This window comes from Stegodyphus dumicola, chromosome 8 (genome assembly GCF_044657685.1).
Source record: "Stegodyphus dumicola isolate Sdum_Otavi_A_Nest chromosome 8, ASM4465768v1".
Classification (NCBI taxonomy): domain Eukaryota; kingdom Metazoa; phylum Arthropoda; class Arachnida; order Araneae; family Eresidae; genus Stegodyphus; species Stegodyphus dumicola.
Genome location: NC_140775.1, coordinates 132,171,633 through 132,193,767, shown reverse-complemented (window position 1 = coordinate 132,193,767; position 22,135 = coordinate 132,171,633). Strand labels below are relative to the sequence as shown.

At 31.5% G+C, this 22,135-nt stretch overlaps 1 protein-coding gene across 2 annotated transcripts in view; it reads right to left on the bottom strand.

Moving 5' to 3' along the window:
• LOC118204290 (DENN domain-containing protein 2A-like) overlaps positions 1 to 22,135 on the bottom strand; it is an 81,691-nt gene that overhangs the window by 14,182 nt on the left and 45,374 nt on the right. Inside the window, exons 11-14 of one of the 2 annotated variants that reach the window (XM_035376627.2) lie at positions 14,049 to 14,155; positions 13,737 to 13,917; positions 12,967 to 13,090; positions 2,235 to 2,353 (exon numbers count right to left, since the gene is read on the bottom strand). In XM_035376627.2, coding sequence (XP_035232518.1) covers positions 2,235 to 2,353; positions 12,967 to 13,090; positions 13,737 to 13,917; positions 14,049 to 14,155 — 531 coding nt within the window. Of the gene's footprint in view, positions 1 to 2,234; positions 2,354 to 10,922; positions 11,243 to 12,966; positions 13,091 to 13,736; positions 13,918 to 14,048; positions 14,156 to 22,135 lie in introns of those variants that run through there. The other variant, XM_035376642.2, reaches the window with a different exon arrangement.

Genomic DNA, 22,135 nt, shown 5'->3' with positions numbered 1-22,135 from the left:
GCGCCCCATACTATGCTATGCCTGCCCAATCTGGGCATAGTCATGCAAATCTTATAGAAAAAAATGCAATGGGCATAAAATTATGTCCTAAGACAGATTACCAATTCATCCTGGTACGTTCGAAATCAAAAGTTACATGAAGAATTGGGTATAGAACAACTTAAGTGTTTTTACTGCCGGCTCGCCTGGATCTTTTATGCCAATCTTGTTAATATCAACACCCCAGTTATAAGGATTTATGATTATGACTTTAATGACCCAAATAATAGTAAATGGCCTATGGCCATACTTATTGTATAACTTATTTAATCTGATATGTAACTCTTAATGTTGTGTTATAGATTTAAGGTTTAATTATTACTAGTGCACCAAGAAACTCACACTACTTTGCCTATTATTTATACGAATGTTTTTTCTGCATCAGGCTAGACTACTCATTCCTCCTTTTTCAGCCTTCCCAGATAGCACTTCATGTCTACTGAAACTTGACGCACACTTTTTTTAGAAATTTACCTTATCTTATTTCTATTCTTATAATTAAAAAAAAAAAAAAAAATGTTAAAAACATGATTTAATTATATAGATATAAAAATTCTAAATATATACTAGTTACTCATGCCAGAAATCGAAATAACATGCATGTTCTACAAGGGGTAGGGTCCTTGACCCAGGCACCCTTGGTGCTACACCGTTTCTCCAATGCGTCATTTCATTTACTCATAAAAAACACTTTATTTAGTAAAGGCTAAAAATTAAAAGCTATGAGATTTGGTGAGTGGGAGAGTTTGGAATTCAGAGATATAATAATAATAATAATAATAATTTAAAAAAAAAAAAAAAAAAAAAAAAAAAAAAAAGAGGTTTGTCTCTGTGTAAAACTAGAAGAGTTCGCAGCTATGCACTATGAAGCAATTTTCAACCGAGAAAAGTAGACGTGTGCATTAGCCTTGGAAAATGCTAGTTCGAGGATAAATTTGTTTCCTCAAAACAGTAGCATTTCCCCCTTCACTTTTTCAGTAAAGTCTCAAGATTCTACAGTAACAAAGCCAGTAATGCAGTTTCTTTAACCAGACTTCTAGTTTTATGACCTAAAATACACAGACACAATTGCTGTTGGCTGAAATATGAACTATCTTTGTCCACAGCCTTATTTATAATTTATTCTTGTAATACTAAAGGTATACAAAGTAAGATAAGGCAACAATGTATTCAGTGTAAACTTGTTTTCAATGTAACACAGCTGTCTTATCATATGAAGTCTCCTAATATAGTTACAGATGATTAATATCTTGTTATAAAGAATACGTTTTCTAAAGAATTTGAATTTGCTTCCTGTTTTGCAGACACACACTGACCAAGATGTTTCTATTGATTAATTCTGCATGAGATTAACTTTTTGGTTAAGGGCCAGAAGACTCAAGATACTTTTGTTTAGTTCAGTCTGTTGTGCATGTTTTGTTTACCGGTCATTTTACTAATGGAGACCATTTTTGGTAGTTCTGATGTTGAACTGGCAGTCAAAATTTCAAATGATCTTTTTTAAAACTTCTTTCACTTTTTTTTTTTTTTGTTTCGGCCTGTGAGGAAACAGTTCTTGAAATTCTCTAATTTCCATAAAAATATGAATGTCACTCAAACATATGAATAACATTAAATGGCTTCACATCAACCAATGCAAGACAATGAAAAGACTCAATAGCTATTTTGAAGTTAAAAATAATACACCTCACACACTTCAAATGAAGTTTTTCATGAATATTAATCATATTTCTAGTGCATGCAAAGAAACATGTTATTTTCAAATAATGTAGAGCAAAGAGCTAATAATATAAAGCAATTCCATTAGCTGTGTTTACTTATATTTGTCCAAATACCAGTACTATCTGCCTACTTCTGGCATATGACAGTATGATGGTTAGCAGAACCAACTTCAGTATCACTAAGTATAGACTCCAATCACAGAAAAAGAATGGATATTTATGTCTGTTGACCCTGCTTGTGGTTATGATGCCAATGACTCCTATGATGCACTCGGGGAAAAGCCCTCAAAAATAAGATAGTTAAAGATCAATAGATTTGCTCATTCTCATTGATGCTTAATTAGCAAATGTCCAGGTGTTCTATTAAAAAAAAAAATCAAATGGCAGGAAATCCAGACTTATTATTCAACTACTATACTGCAATGATAATTTATATATATGTATAAAGAAAAAAACACAAGAGAACAACATTACCTGAAAAAGAATGTCTTCATTTTGTTCAACAAGGTGATTCTCATAATGACCAATTAGTTCTACAAACATATGAATGAAGGCTTCTGATATCATTATATCTCGGAGCATTTTTGTTGGATCTGAAAAAATAATATTAACATCTTTTAAACTAGCTTTTAAAATTAGTTCTGTTTCATAAGATTTTATGCACATTATTAACCCTTTTAAACTTTTTTTTTTTTTTGTTTTACAGATGAATAAAGAATTGTCAGAAATCACATGAAATTACAGCTCCTGACTTGCTTTGGTCACTCTCAAGCTAATCTCTGAACTCAAAGCACTACTACTGCAGTCACTTTACTCTAGATACTTTCAAGTTGCACTGCTACTTTACATACAGGCAAGGCATTTATAGCTTTTGACCTATCTTCGAGAACATTCTGGGAAAAAAGGGTAAGAATTCGTTCTAGAATGTTTTGGCTCCGTCTATGGTATATCACCAATTTTGTCGCAAAATGTGCAATTTCTCACCAAATCTGGCATTCCTGCCTTTCCTTGCCACTTTCTGGCAACCTCAAATACGTTTTGCATGAAAGCTATCTTACTGCAGCTGGGCATCTTGCAACAATATATTCTAAAATTCCATACATAAATTTACAGACTGTTTCTCATCTAACTAAGCATGCTGCATGGTATTTTTTTGGCCCAGTTGAAGCTTGTTATCACAGATAATTATTACCTCGGTATGATTACCTTAATACTTGTTTTAGCAGATTACAGTATTCTTCACAAACTACACCGATTGAATTGGAATTGTATTAAGTTGGAGAGATTTGGTGCAATATTTTTGCTCCTTTAAATGACTGTCATCATTTTCAAATACCTGCAATATCATCCTTCAATCAAACACTTACCATTTTTATATGCCATTCCTGTCCATGTGAGCTCTATAATCAAATACTGACAAAACTTGCACATGCTTTATTCTGGGAAACCTACACTATGCATGACTGTTAAGATTTTTAACTAATACAGAATGCATTCATCATTCGTTTGTAACTGTTTTCCAGATAGTGAAAAGGTAGCCAAAAATTTAAAAGTTGTAAATGATGCTTAGGTACTTCAGTTTATATACTTTAAGACTATGTTGTTTATGAAGTTACATTTTCCTTTATGCCTCTGCCATTTTATTTATGTTTATTTCTTATCTAACTTAAACAAATCTTCTGTGATTTGAGCTTGACTGCTATTTTATTATGTTTATTTCCTATACAACTCGAAAAAACTTGTGTGATTTGAGCTTGACTGGCTAGCAAACATTTTAGCAAAAGCAAGAATTATGCAATGTCAAACAATGACTGTAACTGCATTCATAGTCATAAAAAAATCAGCAAAGTATTATTTCTGCATAGTGCTTTACTTTTGTGATCACTTTTATTCTCCTGAAATGAGGTTGTTTATGTGAGTATCGTTTGCTTCATTTTATTGTTGCAAACAGCGTAAATTCCTTTTGCTTTTCTTCCTTTAGTTTTGAACTTTATGTGTGGCAACAAGATAATTGATTGATAGAATTGTGTTTGTGACAGCCATGTAGAATGGCTCGCTTATTTTGTATCAATTATTTCGCATCGCTGACAAGTGTAATTTAATAAAAGTGTAGGAATACAGTCCATTTGTTGATTGATTATTGTTTGTGAAATATATTAAGTTTAACAGAATATATATTGTTGGTCAAAAGTCTAGCCGGAGAGCTAGTGAAGATAGTGACTGTTCTAAGTGTATTCTAACAACGCAAATATGATATGGTTTGTGAAAATTATCCACTTTGTGAGGTAAGTGGATTTTGAACAAAAATTCGTTTAATTTGTTGTTAAATTTTAAGAACAATGTTGTAATACAACATAGAATTCGATTTCATTTTAATAATAGTGTTAAGTGATTTAAGAACAATTTCTGTTTTTGAATTGATCAATTATGAGTGAACTTATAACTTTTAAAACAAAAAGAGCGGTCTTACGCAGGAGTGTTACTAATTATGTAAAGAAAATTGAAACTATTTTAACTGCAGATGAAATTAATTTAATAGAACTAGAGGAATGTGTCGAATTATTGAAACAAAAAGAAACTGAGTTAAGGAAGCTTGATTCTGAAATCGAAAGTTTAATTACAGATACTAAAGAATTAGAAAACGAAATAGATAATGTTCAGGAGTACACAGATAAAATTTATTTGTGGAAATTTAAAGGTGAAAAAATATTAAAAAATCAAAATAATAAAAATAATTCTAACAGTGTAATTTCAGAACAGGTTCTTGACAATATTAAATTACCCAAGTTAACATTACCGACTTTGGTGGTAATATTACAGAATGGATAGCTTTTAAAGATCTTTTCAGTGCTTGTGTAAGAAATAATATAAATTTATCTAATGCTCAAAAATTGCAGTATTTGAAGGCTTTGTTCAAAGGTGAAGCATATCGCATTATTCAAACCATTCAAATTTTGGATTGTAATTTTGAAATAGCATGGAATCTGTTAGACGAAAGATATTCAAATAAGAGAGAACAAATTTTTGCATATATTAAATGTTTTTTAAGTTTACCAACTATTCAAAATGAATCAGCATTTACTATTTTAAATTTAGTTGACAATATTAATGAAGTAATTCGTTCTTTAGAAGTATTGAATCAAACCATTGATAATTTTGGTGACACTTTAATGACTTATTTAATTTTGCAAAAATTAGACCCTTCTACAAAATTATGGTGGGAACGTCAGTTAAGATCTAATGAAATTCCAAAACTTACGACTTTAATTGAATTCCTAAAAAACTATGCAAGAACACTTCAAAATAGCAAATCAACAAGTAATAAGGTACCTAAATCTGTGTTTCAAAATAAGAATAATGTTCTGGTTGCTACTTTGGGTTGTGGTTATTGTAAAGAAGATCATAGTTTAGCCAAATGTTCGAAATTTCTAAATTTATTGGTTCAGCAAAGGATAGATTTTGTAAAATCTAATCGTTACTGTTTTAATTGTTTATCTAATATGCACTTGCTCAAAAAATGCAAGAGTTTAAATACATGTCAACATTGCTTTAAGAAGCATCACAGTATTTTGCACATTGTAAATAATTCAAAGAATAAAACTCAGTTAAACAGTATATCTCCGCCTACGCAATCTATCATCAAAAGAGATGAGTTAACAAGTCCTAAGGACGTTTCAGCCACAGTTTGTGCCTCTCATTATGATTCGAATGCAAAAGGTAATCAAACCAGTCACATTTTATTGTGTACTGCTTTAATAAAAGTTCAAAATTCTAAGCAACAATTTGTGAAGTGTAGATGTTTATGTGACACTGGATCTCAGAGATCATTTATTTCAAGGGATTGTGTGAAGAAATTAGGATTACGAGTGAAAGATAATTCCATTTCTGTATCATGTTTAGGAGAATTTAATACTATAAGTAATGGGGAAGTCGATTTAGTATTCACTTCTCATTTTAAAAGTGATATTCGTGTATCAACATCAGCGTTTGTACTGGACAAGGTGACAGATAACATTCCCTATGTATCTTTGCCATCAATCATCTTCGATAACTTCAGTGATTTACAATTAGCTGATCCATTATTTTACAAGTCACAACCAGTTGACATTTTATTTGGAGTAAATGTATTTCTGCATTTAATGACGGGAGAAATTGTCAAACGTGGTCCTGATCTACCATTTGCTCTAAATTCGAGGTTGGGATGGATAATTTCGGGTACTACAAATTTTGAATCTACAAATTTTGAGCCAGTATATGTAAATCATTTGAATACAAACACAGATGAGTTAGTAAATTCTTTCTGGGAGTTAGAAAAGTTTCCAAATGTACAACCTTTAACAAATGAAGAAAAACTTTGTGAAGAACATTTTAAAAACTCGCATTTTAGAGACACATCAGGTCGTTATTCAGTTGCATTACCATTCAAACATAATAGAGATATTCTAGGTGACTCCCGTGAAATGGCGTACAGAAGATTTCAATACTTGGAGAAGAGGCTGTTATCTATGAAAGAAATTTACAACCAGTATATTCAGTTTATGAAAGAGTACTTTTCACTAGAACACGTAGAATTAGTGCCAGACACAGATTATGAATTAGAGAATAAACACTATTATATCCCACACCACTTTGTGTTGAAGGACTCTAGCTTAACAACAAAATTGAGAGTTGTTTTCGATGCAAGCGCTAAAACAACCACAGGTGTTTCTTTAAATGATACACTAATGATACGCCCAAAAATACAAGATGACTTAATTTGTATTTTACTAAGATTTAGACTTCATAACATTGCAATAACCGCTGATATTAAAATGATGTACAGACAGATAAAGGTTCATGAAAAAGATAGAGATTTTCAGAGAATATTATGGAGAGATAGCACGTATAAGCAAATACAAGTTTGTCGTTTGAAAACAGTTACATATGGAACTGCAGCTGCTCCATATCTTGCAACCAAAGTTTTGAGTCAGTTAGCGATTGATGAAGGATTGAACTTTCCAAAGGCTAACTGGTGTAAAAGATAGTTCGGAAGGTATTGCATTGATAGACGAATTGCAACATCTGCTAAAAAGTGGTGGCTTTGAGCTTCACAAATGGTCGACAAGTGAACCGTCATTGTTAAAAACCTCTGGCTTAACAAACACAGACAGTGACAATATTCATCGTGTAATAGAAGACAAACCATTGAAAGTTCTGGGATTGGAATGGCATCCGGACAATGATGAATTCAAATGTAATGTCGGTGTAATAGAGTATCAAAGTGTTCCGACTAAAAAAATTATTTTGTCATTCGTAGCAAAACTATTCGATCCATTGGGGTGGATAGCTCCGTTTGTAATTCTCGCTAAAATGATCCTTCAGCAATTGTGGAAATTACAGTTATCATGGGATGATCCTGTAACAGAAGAGATTGATCGAAATTGGAGAAATCTATGTAGAGAAGTTAAACTTTTGAATTCTATAAATATACCTAGGAAAATTCTGCTACCTGATTATTTTCGATGTGAACTTCACGGATTTTGTGATGCGTCTGAAAGAGGTTATGCAGCAGTTATTTATATCAAAACTTGCAATAACTCTGACATTAATTTTAAACTCGTAACAGCTAAAACTCGTGTAGCACCATTAAAATCTATTACGATTCCAAGACTGGAATTATGTGCAGCAGTGTTATTGGCACGCTTAATTCAGTCTGTAAAAGCTGCATTAGTTATAAATTTTGATTTAGTGCAAGCTTGGAGTGATTCACAAATCGTGTTGTCATGGCTAAGGTCAGATCCTAAAAAATGGCAAGTATTCGTATCCAATAGAGTTTCTGAAATACAATCCATCTTACCACCTGAGAACTGGAGTCATGTTGATGGAAAGGAAAATCTAGCTGATTGTGCTTCACGTGGATTATTTCCTGCAGAACTATTATCTCATCAATTGTGGTGGAATGGTCCTTCTTGGTTAAAGTGCAGTGAGATTGCCTTATCTAAAAATATTCTTATAGATGAAGAGGCATTACCAGATGCACATAAAACAGTCTCATTTGTAATTTCTGAACCTGTACAGGAACTTGCTATTATATCAAATATATCTTCATTTCCAAAGTTACAACGCATATTTGCTTGGATATTAAGATTCATATTGAATTCTAAAGTAGCATATCTAGAAAGAAATACGTCTTTTTTATCTAGTAATGAAATTCGAGCTGCAACTTTCTGTATTGTCCGAATAATACAGGGATTTCACTTTTTTAAAGAAATTCAATGTTTGGAGTTGGGAAAGGACTTACCTACAAACAGCAACCTCCTTAGCTTGTGTCCAATTTTAGATGACAACAAAGTGTTACATGAAAGAGGAAGACTGAAAAATGCGCAACTATCAGAAAATGAAAAACATCCAATCTTATTACCTTCAAAACACAATCTGACAGAAATCATAATTAGACACTTTCATGTCAAATATCTGCATGCAGCACCGGAACTTCTTCTACCTTTAATTAGACAGCAATTTTGGATCATAGCTGCTAGATCTGCTATCCGAAAAGTAGTAAAATCTTGTATCACGTGTTGCTAACTTAGAGCTAAAACTGCAAGTCAAATAATGGCTGATCTACCGGAATCTAGAGTAACACAATCACGACCATTTCATCGAACTGGAATAGATTTTTCTGGACCGTTCATGATTAAACATCGTGCAGGACGTGGACAAAAATCATTTAAATATTACGTATGCTTATTTGTGTGTTTTGTAATCAAGGCAGTACATCTTGAAGTGGTAGAAGATTTGTCAACAAAGGCATTTTTAAGTGCATTGAAACGATTTATTGCAAGAAGAGGGAAACCATTTGAGATTTATAGTGACTGCGGTACTAACTTTAAAGGTGCAGACAAAGAAATCAGAAAATGTTTTTTGCAATGTAAGCAAAATCAAGAAATTCACAAATTTTTGTCTTTAGAGGAAATAAAATGGATATTCAACCCGCCATCATCTCCCCATTTTGGTGGACTATGGGAATCGGCAGTAAAGTCAATGAAATTACATCTAAAAAGGACTGTTGGTGATACTGTGCTGACCTATCCGGAATTTCAGACCTTGATAGCGCAGGTTGAGGCTTGTCTCAACTCTAGGCCATTGTGTCCAACATCGGCTGATCCAAATGATTTAACTGCATTAACACCTGGTCATTTCCTAATAGGAACGTCTTTAACTGCCATACATGAACCAGACCTAAATTATAGTTCCTTCAATCACATTGACAGATGGCATGTGAGACAGTTTATTTTTCAGCACTTCTGGAAAAGATGGAGTCGAGAATACCTGTCTCAGCTTCAACAAAGACCTAAATGGCAAAAAAGTCAAAGCAATTTAGAAGTCAATGACTTAGTCCTCATCAAGGAAGACAACCTTCTGCCTCTTAAATGGAGGTTAGGGAAAATAATTGCTGTTCATCCGGGCTCAGATCAAAGAGTCAGAGTTGCTAGTATTAAAACTGGTCATGGTGTCATAAAACGACCAGTCGTGAAATTGTGTCCTCTTCCTATTCAGACTAAAAAACTATGAACTGCTTTGCATATAATATTTTGTATTATTTTTCTTATGTTTATCTTTATTACAGTCTAAGAAGTTTCAAAATGCTCCAACTGTTGAAATCCCCTAGGATTTCAACGAGGGCCAGGATGTTTATGTGAGTATCGTTTGCTTCATTTTATTGTTGCAAACAGCGTAAATTCCTTTTGCTTTTCTTCCTTTAGTTTTGAACTTTATGTGTGGCAACAAGATAATTGATCGATAGAATTGTGTTTGTGACAGCCATGTAGAATGGCTCGCTTATTTTGTATCAATTATTTCACATCGCTGACAAGTGTAATTTAATAAAAGTGTAGGAATACAGTCCATTTGTTGATTGATTATTGTTTGTGAAATATATTAAGTTTAATATAAAACAGAGGTAGATATGAACATGGTTTAATTTTTTTCACAGCAGGGATAAGGATGACTTTTTGAATTTATATTTGCACTATGTTTATCTGAATCAAGAGGAGCAAAGCCATTTTGAATAACACTTCTTTGGCAGACAGGCTATGATCAGCTTGTATAAAACAAAATGGAAACGGTTTATATTTGGCATTATTTTTCAATAAGTTTTACTTTTAAACGTATTCTCAACTAAAAAATTTTAAGTTTTTGCTTTATAACTTTTCAATTCATCAAGGAATTAATATGCATTTAACTTTCATAAAAATTATTAGCTTTAAACCAATAGTCTGAGACTATTGCTAACTTACTTTAAAGCTAATAATCTAACAAAGTCTTCAAAGTTTGTTAACTCAGGAAATCCATACTAAAATTTTTGCTTTGCTTTCAACCCTATTATCCATGCTAAATGTTAAAAAAGCCTTAAAATATATTTATACTAAGTCATTTCACTTATCATGAAAATGGAAAGAAAATCATTATTTCATATGTGTAGCTGCTAATTTGTTAATCACTATTAAGTTTGCATAATTTTATAATGTAGTAAATTTACTGAGATATGCTTACAATTTTTTTGAATAAAAGATCATATTCTAGCTTGATTGATCTTATTTGTATGTGCATTTCACATGATACCAAAAATCAAATTCTTGCTACCTAATTTTTTAATGTTAAGTCTGTTGAAATACCAATTAGATTTTTCCTTTTCCACTGGTAAGAGATACGGTTTATTGAAATTCTCAACTGAATTTGTAATTCAGTAGAAAATTTCTTTTTTTCTCTGAGATATAGTCTCTTATAATTTTTCTCAGCTGAGAAATGTGCTTCAATATGCACTTTTTAATATTGTCACACAGCTTTGATTCATTTTCAATAATAATAAAAAATAATAAATAAATAAATAAATACAAAAAATAAAATAATAATAATAATAATAAAAAAACTGTTTTCCAAAATATGGTACATAAATTGCACTGACATGTAATGATCAAATATCTATATTTTAAAGTAACATACTAATTATCATCATAAGTCTTTAAAGGAAGATAATAACTTTACTTAAAACAGAAAAAGTGTCTCCTATTAGAACACAAACATCATTCACTTTTCATAATAAAATTTTCTTTATATTCATAATACACAAGGGGTGTTTTTTAAGTTAGGGCCGTTTGAAAATAAAAACCAAACAAAACAAAATTTTCAAAAACTAAATTTATTTTCAGATTCATAGTTTGTTTTAACACTTATCATACCTTAGAACTAAATTTTTAATACCCTCTTCATAGAAACTTGCCACCTGCTCCGATAACCAAGAGGTGACAGCTGTTTTCAAGTCCTAGACTAGACACTTCAAAAAATTTGTTTGAAAGAGATTGTGTCTGTTCTCAAGAATTTTCGCTGCAACTGAAGCGGGGGAGTCGATACTCTTCAACATTTGAAAGACACAGAACAGACCATACAAGTTACCTACACAGCTGCAACTGAGCACAGTTGTTTCCAAGGAATGCTGGGACCAACTGCAAGACATGTATTAGTGCATACATCAAAATGGCCCTTACTTAAAAAACATGCTATATATACATATATATATATATATATATATATATATATATATAATGTTGTATGATCTTAAATCCATTTAGTGCGAATACAAGTTATTATTACTTGCTCAATTGCTGCAAAGTTAGTTAATAATAATTTATTTCCTAAACAGTATTGATTAATTGATTATATTATCTCCTAAGTTAATTAAAGTAGAATTATTTTAAAAGTGTGCATTCTTACTGGTAAGTTATATTTTGAAAGATGTTTTGAAGTAATTTGAAAGCAAAATGTTAATAATGTTTTAACGGGGACTGGAGTTAAATCATCACGAAGAATAATATTTCAATTGTAAAAGGAAAAATTAAAACATGTAATCATTGTCATTGATCGGAAATTAGTTGACTTTTCAAGGGGAACAAACCAACTCCCGTTCAATGAACAATAATTGATAAAAATACGTAAATACGAAAGTGATATATATACATAATAAAAAAATTCCAACATTAGCCTTAAACTTAAAAAAAAAAAAAAAAAAAAAAAAAAAAAAAAAAAAAAAAAAAAACCTTTTGAGATAGCATTACACTTTTTAATGGATTCAAATTATTCCACTATGTCCTGAATTAGTTAGCAATAATAAAAGCAAGGTTTAATTCTTACTTAATTCCCCACAAAATAAATAATCTGAATTTAATTATCTGGATTTAAAAAAATGATAATTACTACAACGACATCTTACAACCAATTTGGTATTCATTTTACAATGAGTGCAAAACAATAAGGTAGCAATCGCAATGTTTAATGTATTTGGTGATTTTGACTATTGATAATATAGTCCCATTTTTTGGGTCCAATAATGATTTTACTCATTTCATCTGCACATATCAACACCATTATCATTCAACATAAATCCAAGGGTTATTTGTGTTTATTCACATATTCATTAATATATCTAAAAATTTTTCTCCAGTACTTTTATTTATAAGATGTTTTCAAAAAACACATCTTTTTTGACCAGCAGAATTAGAAACACAGGTCTGAAAAATACTAATACTATTAAAATAATAAAACAAGCAACATCCATTAGCAGTGTTGAGGATAAGATTTTGAAACACGGTATTAAGTATTTTCAGCTTAATATTTATTTATTTACTTTATTAAACATTTCTTTCAATGTAAGTTGTTTAAGTTGCTTCGTTTTTTGTGCTAATACTTTCTCTTTAATTCTATAAACAGACATAATTTCTTGTTCAGTTACAAAGTCCCACTGTTTAAAGTCCTGTAATTGCAGTGTCGAGAATACCGACTAACTTGTCAATCAAAATTTTCTCGTTTTCAATAATTTCTCTGTAACTTTCTTTACTATCAGAAGCGCGCATGCATAAGTTTGTGACTTTGAGGTCTGGATTATAGATCATTCCGGATAATGGACGTCCGGATTATGGACTTTGTACTGTATTTGAGATAGCTTTATTTTCATTTGTATTAGGAAGTCATCTCAGTTAAAGTGCGTTTATCTTATCTTTTAGTATTGAAGGGAGGAGAGGTTATTGAGAAAAACTGCTGATTATTCAAATGCTACTAATGAAATTTGAGTAAGTGGGGGGTTTTTAACTGTGGCATAAAATAGCTAATTTATACATGGAATAAGCATAAGATCGATAATAGACAAATATTTTAAATTATGAATTTAACAAACCTGTCATATTTTTAGCAAGATTCAAAGCAGTAATTACAGCTTTCTGTACTTTTCTTGGTAGAATGGTATCTTCATCATTGCAAGCTTTTAATATGGATCCTTTATCAACATCAATAATCAGCAGCTACATGAAAAAATAGAAACTGAATAAAATAGATGTAAAACTTCTTACATAATGTATTAATATATAAGTTTTGCAGTTAAATAATTTGAGTTTATTTATAATACAAGATAATTTCAAAATAACAGCTAAAACAGAATTTTAAAATTGCATAAATTTTTACCATACATTAGTGTTGATTTCCATAAAAAAACAATATATTTTTACAGAAATTACATGAGTCTGCTTTCTTCAAAAAGAACAGTTTCTGGCAGAACACAGAACATTCTGCTCCTTAAAAATGAAGTGTTTTTATACCAGCTTTTCTTGAAATACATCCAGCTTTTCTAACACTATCATCATTTGAAACTGGATTTTGCTTAAACTTAAAATCAAAGTTTTACCATAAAGCAAACAGTGTTATTTCATGATTCTGCACCTATTTGCCTTTGAAATCGATAGACTCTTGACTAAAATCTACACCCAACACAAGGTTGTTGCTTTGCTAATTTAATGATTGTATTGATATTAAATCCAGATTTCACTGCAATTATAAGGTTCGATACATGCTCGTTTTAAATGCGGGTACTGATTATTAAAATACCAACATGAACTACAAATTTTAAATTCTGAAATCTGAAGCTACTAATACATAAGAATGAGAACTTACTTCATGTTCTGAAAGCAATTCCAAAACCGTACTACAACTGTTTGTTAAAATTCCAAGAATATAAGGTGAATCTGAGCAACACTGAACTGTTAAACAATTAGGAAGAACAGGAACAATCATATGCGGCCATTCAAATGGATACAGCAAAGAAGACACTGCTTTACAGCACTGATAAAGGTTACTATGAAAAACATATAATAATTTAGAAATCATATTATTACAACATAAAATGCAAAAGATTTAAAAACTAAGAGACATGGACTTTATACTTCTGTTCTACAAATGGTGTTAAGTACAAAACTATAAACATACCTGGTAGAAGAAGAAAATAACAAAATACGACGTTCAAGCAATAAGGAAGCAACAGATTTTACAAGAATATCAACATCTAACAACTGCAATGCTCTTGTTAACTCAGCCTAAAATGTAAAAGCAATTTACAAACATAAAATGTTGTTTTTGGTACATATATATAAAATATTTTATTAATTATAAATTTGCTTTTCAGAATTATGGCAAGTAACCAAACATTATGTCATTAAATTAGATCAACTATGCATCATTTTAAAATACACATAAACTTTTTTATATATTGCTAAATACTATAATCTTTTTTATATCTTTTTGCAATTTCATTCATTTTACAGGTCAATGGTTACACAAATTTCATTCCTTTTACAGGCCAAAGGTTACACAACTCGTTATTGAGTAGGTGGTCATATTGTTATGGCTCCTCAGTGTATAAATGTGTGTAATAGACTGGACAGATTTATTATGCATAGAATGATAACACTTGCAGACAAACATAGCCATAGATTCAAAATAATTTTAGTACTGGTTAACACAATTCTTTAGATGCATAACCTTATTCACACATCATCGTGGACACAATATGCATCTCACAATTTTTGGAAGCTTACATATAGAGACATACCGTGGACCATAGACAGAAGCGAACAGCAAAGTGTTACTTTCATGCAGGCAAGCAGGAAAGCATACAACAGATACAGAAGAAGTGAGGAACACATAAAAAAGGTTTTGATTTCAATAGCAATCTTGTTCAGTGATTGGATAAGAGGTATCTGCATTGCAGCATTATATAAGATCTTACTATGTGGATTAATTTTGAAGTGCCACAGTTTAGATTCATATGTTATGACAATTCATATCTTACAATTTTAAGGATAGAAAGGGGAAGTATAAAATTAAAATGAAGAATAAAGGAGCTTTTGCAAAATTAAAGTTAGTAGTTTGCTTTCATATTTTAATCTTAGACATGTATATGTTACGGTGAAACACCGAAATCTGGAGAATGTCAACATAGTCACTTGGTGTATGTCCGAAATATTTTCCAAATACTCTTATTTATGACTGACACCAGTGAATGTCGACATTCACCATGTCGACCAATGTCGACATTCACCATGTACTAATGGTGAATGTTGAACATATAAGAATATTATATTTCCTTCTCCGTAATTCATTCACGAAAAAACGCACTTGAGACTCAGAATAAGAACATAAGAACTTAAAACACACAGTACATTCAAAATGAGAAAGGAAAATAATAGAAATTATAAAATTACGAAATTATGTGATTCAAATCTTATTTATTGCAACAATTTAAACTATTATGACACTTTGATATGCACAAGAGGCCCTTGCTTTTACAACTGCATTTATTTGTGGAACACTTCCTTTTGGAATGGCAGCGTGTACATATACTCCTCTCTTTTCGACCTACACCAGAGCATATCTGTGATTGTCGACATACACCGGTGAGGGTCCGAATGTACAAGAATGTAAAGAAATATTCGATCTTTCACCGATGTATTTGTGAATGTTGACATTCTCCAATTTCGGTCTTTCACGGTAACATATACATGTATAAACGTAAAAGCATATTAAATACTCTTTTATTCTTCATTTATGCTACTATGCTGCTGTTTTCTCATTTACTATTTCTAAAAAATTATTGTGCATTTTCAAATATTAGCCTATCTGTATAGAAGTTGTGTGTTCTTTCTTAAAAAAATTACCGCAAACTGAAAACCCATACATAAGGCAAAATGAAAAACAATTTTCCTGCAATATTGAAACTTGTTGCCATGAGGGCAAAAATATTGCCAAGCAAGCAACAAAACAGGCGGAATATCAAATAGCTGTTAAACAAAATGCTAGATATCAATGCTATAGTTTTAACTGTGGCAAAAAGTGAAAATACTTAAAAAGAAAGATTCAGTAACACGTCAATGAATAAAAGACACCTGGTTGGAACTTGCATCTAGTTTAATTTATTTTACAAAACAAGCAAGAGGTATCTAAAGAACTTTCTAAGGGAAACTGGCTCATATCCACATTATACGTAGGAAAAAACCCCACAAAAATACATATGCAGCCAGCCTGTTTGCCTGGAAATTAATTAACAGTGTTCATTGATTTTACCACTTGGTCACTGGTGGGCATAGAAATTCTGTTTGTAGTTCGAGCTTTTAAAAAGTGCTTCATCAACAACTGTATGGATGGCAGTGTGAATGATTTTGTACTTGGAGGATATTAATTCTAGTACAGAAAGTACTGAAAGTGATGATGATGATACACATACACATATCCCAATGAGTAAAAGTGAATTTTACGAACTATTCAAAATCCAATGATTTTCTACTATTATTTCTCGTGAACATTTTGGTACTTTTCCTTAGCTAAATGCATATTTCACCAACATCAGATTTTTCATTTTGGGGATGATGAAACCAACCAACAATACAATCAATTTTGAAAATGAAACAACTCTTTTCATACAACAAATGACTCATTTCATTTAAAATTAACTTTTTTCTTTTGGAAACTTAGGAATTATAAACTAAAGAAATAGAAAAGTGCTATATTTGGCAATTTATTACTTGCATCCAGCTAAAAGAAAAGTACCAATGTTTTTTGCAAAATTAGTGGAAATTTTGTTTTTTTGCAAATTATAATCCAACCCCATAATTTAGCTTTAGAAAAAGCTCCAAAAATTCTTGGCTTATGCATGGAAATATTACAGCACTTATATTATTACTAAAAATTACTCACTATATATCATTTTGCATAAAATGTGAATTAAAACGCTCTAGGATGGGGCAAAATTAGCCTAAAACTGCTAAAAGCTGTTTTACTAGAAATGATGCAACCAAATCGCATTTTTTTGGGGGGGAGGGTAGGAATTTAACTTTTGGCCTTTGTTTCTGCTCAGCATTACGCATTTTAACTTTTTATAGCAATAATGTGTAATATCTATTCTTTGGAGCATTACAGAAAAATCACATTACAATTCAAAACTCTCAATGTGAAAAATTGTTTAAGTTTGTTTAAAAATGTTTAAAAATGGAAAATTTATGTTTCAATACCAACACATAATTTCAAACTTGTAGCTCATTTTCAGGGGTCAAACAATTACAGAAATAGTTTAATGTATAGCAGCATTTTCAGATGATAGTTTTCACATACTTTAAATTTGTATAGTCTACATATGGATACAAAAAAGTATAAGGAAAACGCCCTGAGATATAAAACTGTTGCAAAATTTTCTGGTCTGAAGAATTATAAATCTCAGTATTTTAATAACTGGCTTATACAGTCAAAAGTCTTTAATCCGGACTCGTCGGGACTTCAGCGATTCCAGATTATAGATCATCAATTTAAATCTGGTAAGATGGCATGCAGAAATTATAAAATAAAAAATATGAAACCGTAGTTTATGAAATAAAGAGCAATTATGATCTAAAGGGTATCAAAATTTACCAAAAAAGAAGCCTAATATTTATTTGTTTACTTTATTAAACATTTCTTTCAACGCGCACATGCGTAAAGCATACATTACGCATAGTAAAAATTAGAAAATTGCAATCAGAAAACTATTTGATGTGTATTTGTGATATTTATAATGACGAGGAATTCGATTTAAATCATATCAAAGACGGAGTACATTGAGATGAAAGACTACATTTAGTAAGGAATTATAAACCGAATGAAATAAAAACATCTGGCCTGAAGATAAGGATATTGCTGACAGATCAACTTCCAGTTAATTGCGCGCTGCGATGCCCCCCCCCCACAGAGCAGCACGAAATTGATAAACAGATTTCAGAATGGTTAGAGAAACAAAGGATATGCCTTTATCCATTGCAGCAATTCCACTTTTTGTTTGAGGGACATCAAAACATGCTTTCGCTTTGTAGATAGATCCTTTAGCAGCTCCAGAATCGGAAATTCTATTTGATATAATCGAAAGTTTAAGCTTACTTTTATAAAATTGCTCTAACAGTCTGGAAAAATTAATAAGCCGGATCCAATTCGAAGATTAAGGAACAACGCCATCTGCAACATTAACTGAAATAGATAATTAGATAATTTTAGCTTAGCTTATACTGTCCGTTATACATTAAAACGCGCATTATGCGCATGTGTGAATGCATTATGCGTTGACGCATGCGCAGAAAGTTTGTAGCTTTGAGGTGTGGATCATAGATCATTCCGGATCATGGGTGTCCAGATTAACGACTTTTGACTGTAATTTAATTTGGATCTACTAAGTATTCTTGCAGCAAAATCTGATTATTGCTACAAATATAAAAATTCTCATTAATTCATTAACATAGTTTGATTGACCAAACTGCTCTTTATATTAATAAAACATCTCAGATATTTTGGTGAAAAGAAGCTCTAAATTAAGCAAAGAAGCTAATTATCTAACAGGAAATGAAAAAATATATCTTAGGTAAACACTAGAATCTTTAACAAATAATGAAACATACTAGTTAAGCATACTGAAGCATCATAGAAAAGACTCATATTTTATGTGAAAGGAAATAAAAATGTAGATCTTTCAGAAAGCATTACATTAAGAAACTGCAAACTAAACACCTCTCCCTAAAAAAAGCAAATTATTTATCATATTTTTGATTAATTCCTGAATAAATAAATAAATATTGCATTTTTTTTTTTAAATCAAAGTATTTGCCTCTTTTCTCCTTCCGGAAAACTCTAAAACATAAAAAAGAAAATTACTGCATATCAATATCTACCCATCTAATATATGATGGTGCTCATAAATTAAGAGACGGACACATTTGAATTTTAGGATAAAAAAGGCCAATCATCAGTGATGGAAATTCCTAGTCAGTTTCAAGTGACTTGTGATGCAGATTTAATAAGCTGGCCAATTATTATGAAAATGTGTGGAATCACAGGACAACACAAGATTTCTAATTATTCATAATAGTTGAAGAGGAAATGATCCCATTGATCAGTATCCGGATTTATTACCGTGCTCAATCCATGATAAGATTAAAAATAGGAACAGACTTCGCAAAAGATACCATATCTTTTGGGGCCCTCGTTAAAAAAAGGAGCTTAGTTAAATCAGGAAATCAAAAAGGATATTCAGAGTCACTGCGTAGACACGTGGAATGAAAAAATGCTTAATTTTAATGAGCGGATAATGCTTTTTGGACTTTTGCCAGAAAATTACGATGCAAACCACAGTGCAACAACCCATCTATAGTGGAAATTGCATAGCTCTTACCAACAAGGATAAGGCTTCTGTTATGGCTAAGCATTTGGCTGATCAGTTTATGCCAAATTCTGATCCCTGTGATCTTACTTTTGCTAACGATGTACGCTATTTTATCAAAGACTGGATCAGCGGCTCCCGGGCGCACAACTGCACGAATTTCACTTTTAATAAAGGAATTTCACCCAAGGAAATTAAAGAAATCATTAAACAGCTCAAAAATAGAAAAGCTTCCGGATATAATTTGATCACAAATGTCACTATTAAGTACTTGCCTTTGAATATATCTCTAAATATGCAAGTATTTTAAATGCCTGTTTAATGCACAATTATTTCCCTAACAAGTGGAGAACTACCAAAGTTATTCTGTTGAATAAACTTGGAAAAGATGCTACTCGTCCAGATGGTTACCCTCCCATAAGCTTACTCCCAGGATTTGGGAAAATTTTTGAGCGTGCATTTCTCAAATGTTTTGAACCCTACATGTCTAGACTCCCACCAGAACAATTCAGGTTTAGAAAAGGCCTCTCAACAACAAAACAACTCGTTCGACTTATGGAGTTCACAGGTGATGCCCTGCACAAGAATCAAAGTGTTACCTTACTCATGATGCTAGATGAAGGCATTTGACCACGTCTGGCATGAGGGGCTCATTTTTAAGCTCATTTCCACTGACTTGGACAGAGACCTCATACTCTTAATCTATTCCTTTATTAAGGACAGAAAATTTTACGTCAGTATTGGAAGCGATAATCTGAATGTCAACGAATAAATGCTAGCGTGGCCCAAAGGTAAATTTTAGGACCAATCCTATATTTATTTTACGTCGCTGATTTTCCAAAGTATAACATGGACAACAACACTTTCCTAGGACGCTACGCAGACGATACTGCATTAGCTACGACTTCTCTCAGAGCCAAAGTAGCGGTTTCTAAAGGACCCCTTTAAATGTGACTTTAAAACTTTTTAACCATTGTGAAAAAGGCTGTTTATCTTGGTGTAGTCATGAATAATGAACTCAGCTGGAAAGATAATGTGACTAAGGCCAGAAGTAAAGCCATGACTGCACTCACTAGTATTTCTTCCATTATGCAGGGGTGTTTGTGGGACCCCAAAAAATCCCCTGAAACTTTTACAGACTTACTACTGACATTTTGGAGTTTCGAGAAGGGGGGGGAGAAATGAAAAATTACAATTATTAAGTATTGAATGACCTAATTATAAAAGTTCAATGAATTACTTTTTTTGCAAAATTAATAACCATAAATTTTCAAACATATAAACTACTACATTTTATGTAAATATTTTAAATTACCTGAATTAATTCTTAAAAAAAATTACCTAATTTCTGCTACTTTTTTTTATTTTCTGATGTTTGTGGGCTTGTCTTTCTTTTGTGGTGAACTTCATAATTGCAGGAAGATTGACTTTTATTTTCCTCATTTACAGTTGAAGAAATTTCCTCGAGAACTGCACATGCAGAGGTAGAAGCAGTTTGCTTTTCTGCTAATGGTTTTTCAGAGACTTTTATACGTACTCATCTGAAATACATGTTTTTAAGTCCTCTTGATATGTTTTCCAACTTCTGTTCATATTCAGTAAGAGATCTTTGTGAATTGGATCAGTCATTGGATTTTTTTAGCAATATTTTTCACATGAGGTTTCTTTAGAAGCCATTAAATCATATTTAATAGTCTGCACTGCATCTAGAGAATCAATCTTAAGAGAGGTTCTATAGTCAGTGACAAGTGTATCCATTAAGTTGAATGCACTTTCCACTAATGGGCCATGGAAGCAGCTAAGGCAGGCTTTGACCAATTTAGCCGATGTAGGCTACTTATAATCATTTGTGAAATCATCTTTTAAATTAAAAACTTTAGACCAATATTTATCAATTGTACACTTGACTTGATTTCCACTTTCATCAGATGTGTAGAGCATTTCTTTGGTGATATCAATATCACTCTGATATAACCTTATTTCAGCTTCTACTTTTGACTTTTCATTATCACTAAAAATATGGGACATAAAAGATGATATTTTTTCAAAAGCTAATATTGTACTGGTTTTACCTCTTAGCTCTGGATCTAATGCTGTAAAACTAATTAGATATGAATTTTTAAGGGGTAATTTCTGTTTTATATGCTGTGCTGTATTAGTATAAGCTTTCATCAGAGAAATTTGGAATTCTTTTGCTATTGGATAATTTTTTGATAATTTCTTCAGGAGACTGGAAGCTTCTGCACCAGTAAATATTACTTTGTTAGGTAGATGGAATTCTGGATTTGTGACATCAACCTTTAATAAATCATTATAAGATGTGCACTCTATATTTTCTGGCTTCATAAAAAAAGAGAAAAATTTTGCCATCAATTTATAAATACTGGAATGTATTAAATGAAGCATTGATTTTTCTGTTTCAAATAATTTAATATATGTGTTGAACTCTGGTAATACTGCTGAATATAATGCCATATGCAATAAAGTTTTGTTTTGCATAACAAATAACCCATTTAGTATTCTTTTTTTCCGAGCTAAAGCATCCTTTGTAAGTTGTTGGGAATGCAAGCAAGAATACACCCTTTCAACAACTTTTTTCTGAGCTGCAGAAATATTTCTTTTATTGTATACAGTTTCAACATAAGAAAAATAATCCCCTTTATCAGCTTTATCCAAGTAGTGAAAATAAAATGCAATAAGAGCATCCCACAGATCTTTGATTCTTTCTAAAACACATAAAATGTACACCCACCTATGGTCTGGTCTCTTAAAGGGCTTAAGTTTTTTAATAGCAAGGGATTCACAGATTTTGAAAAAATTTTCTCTTTTACTGCAGCTTTTCATA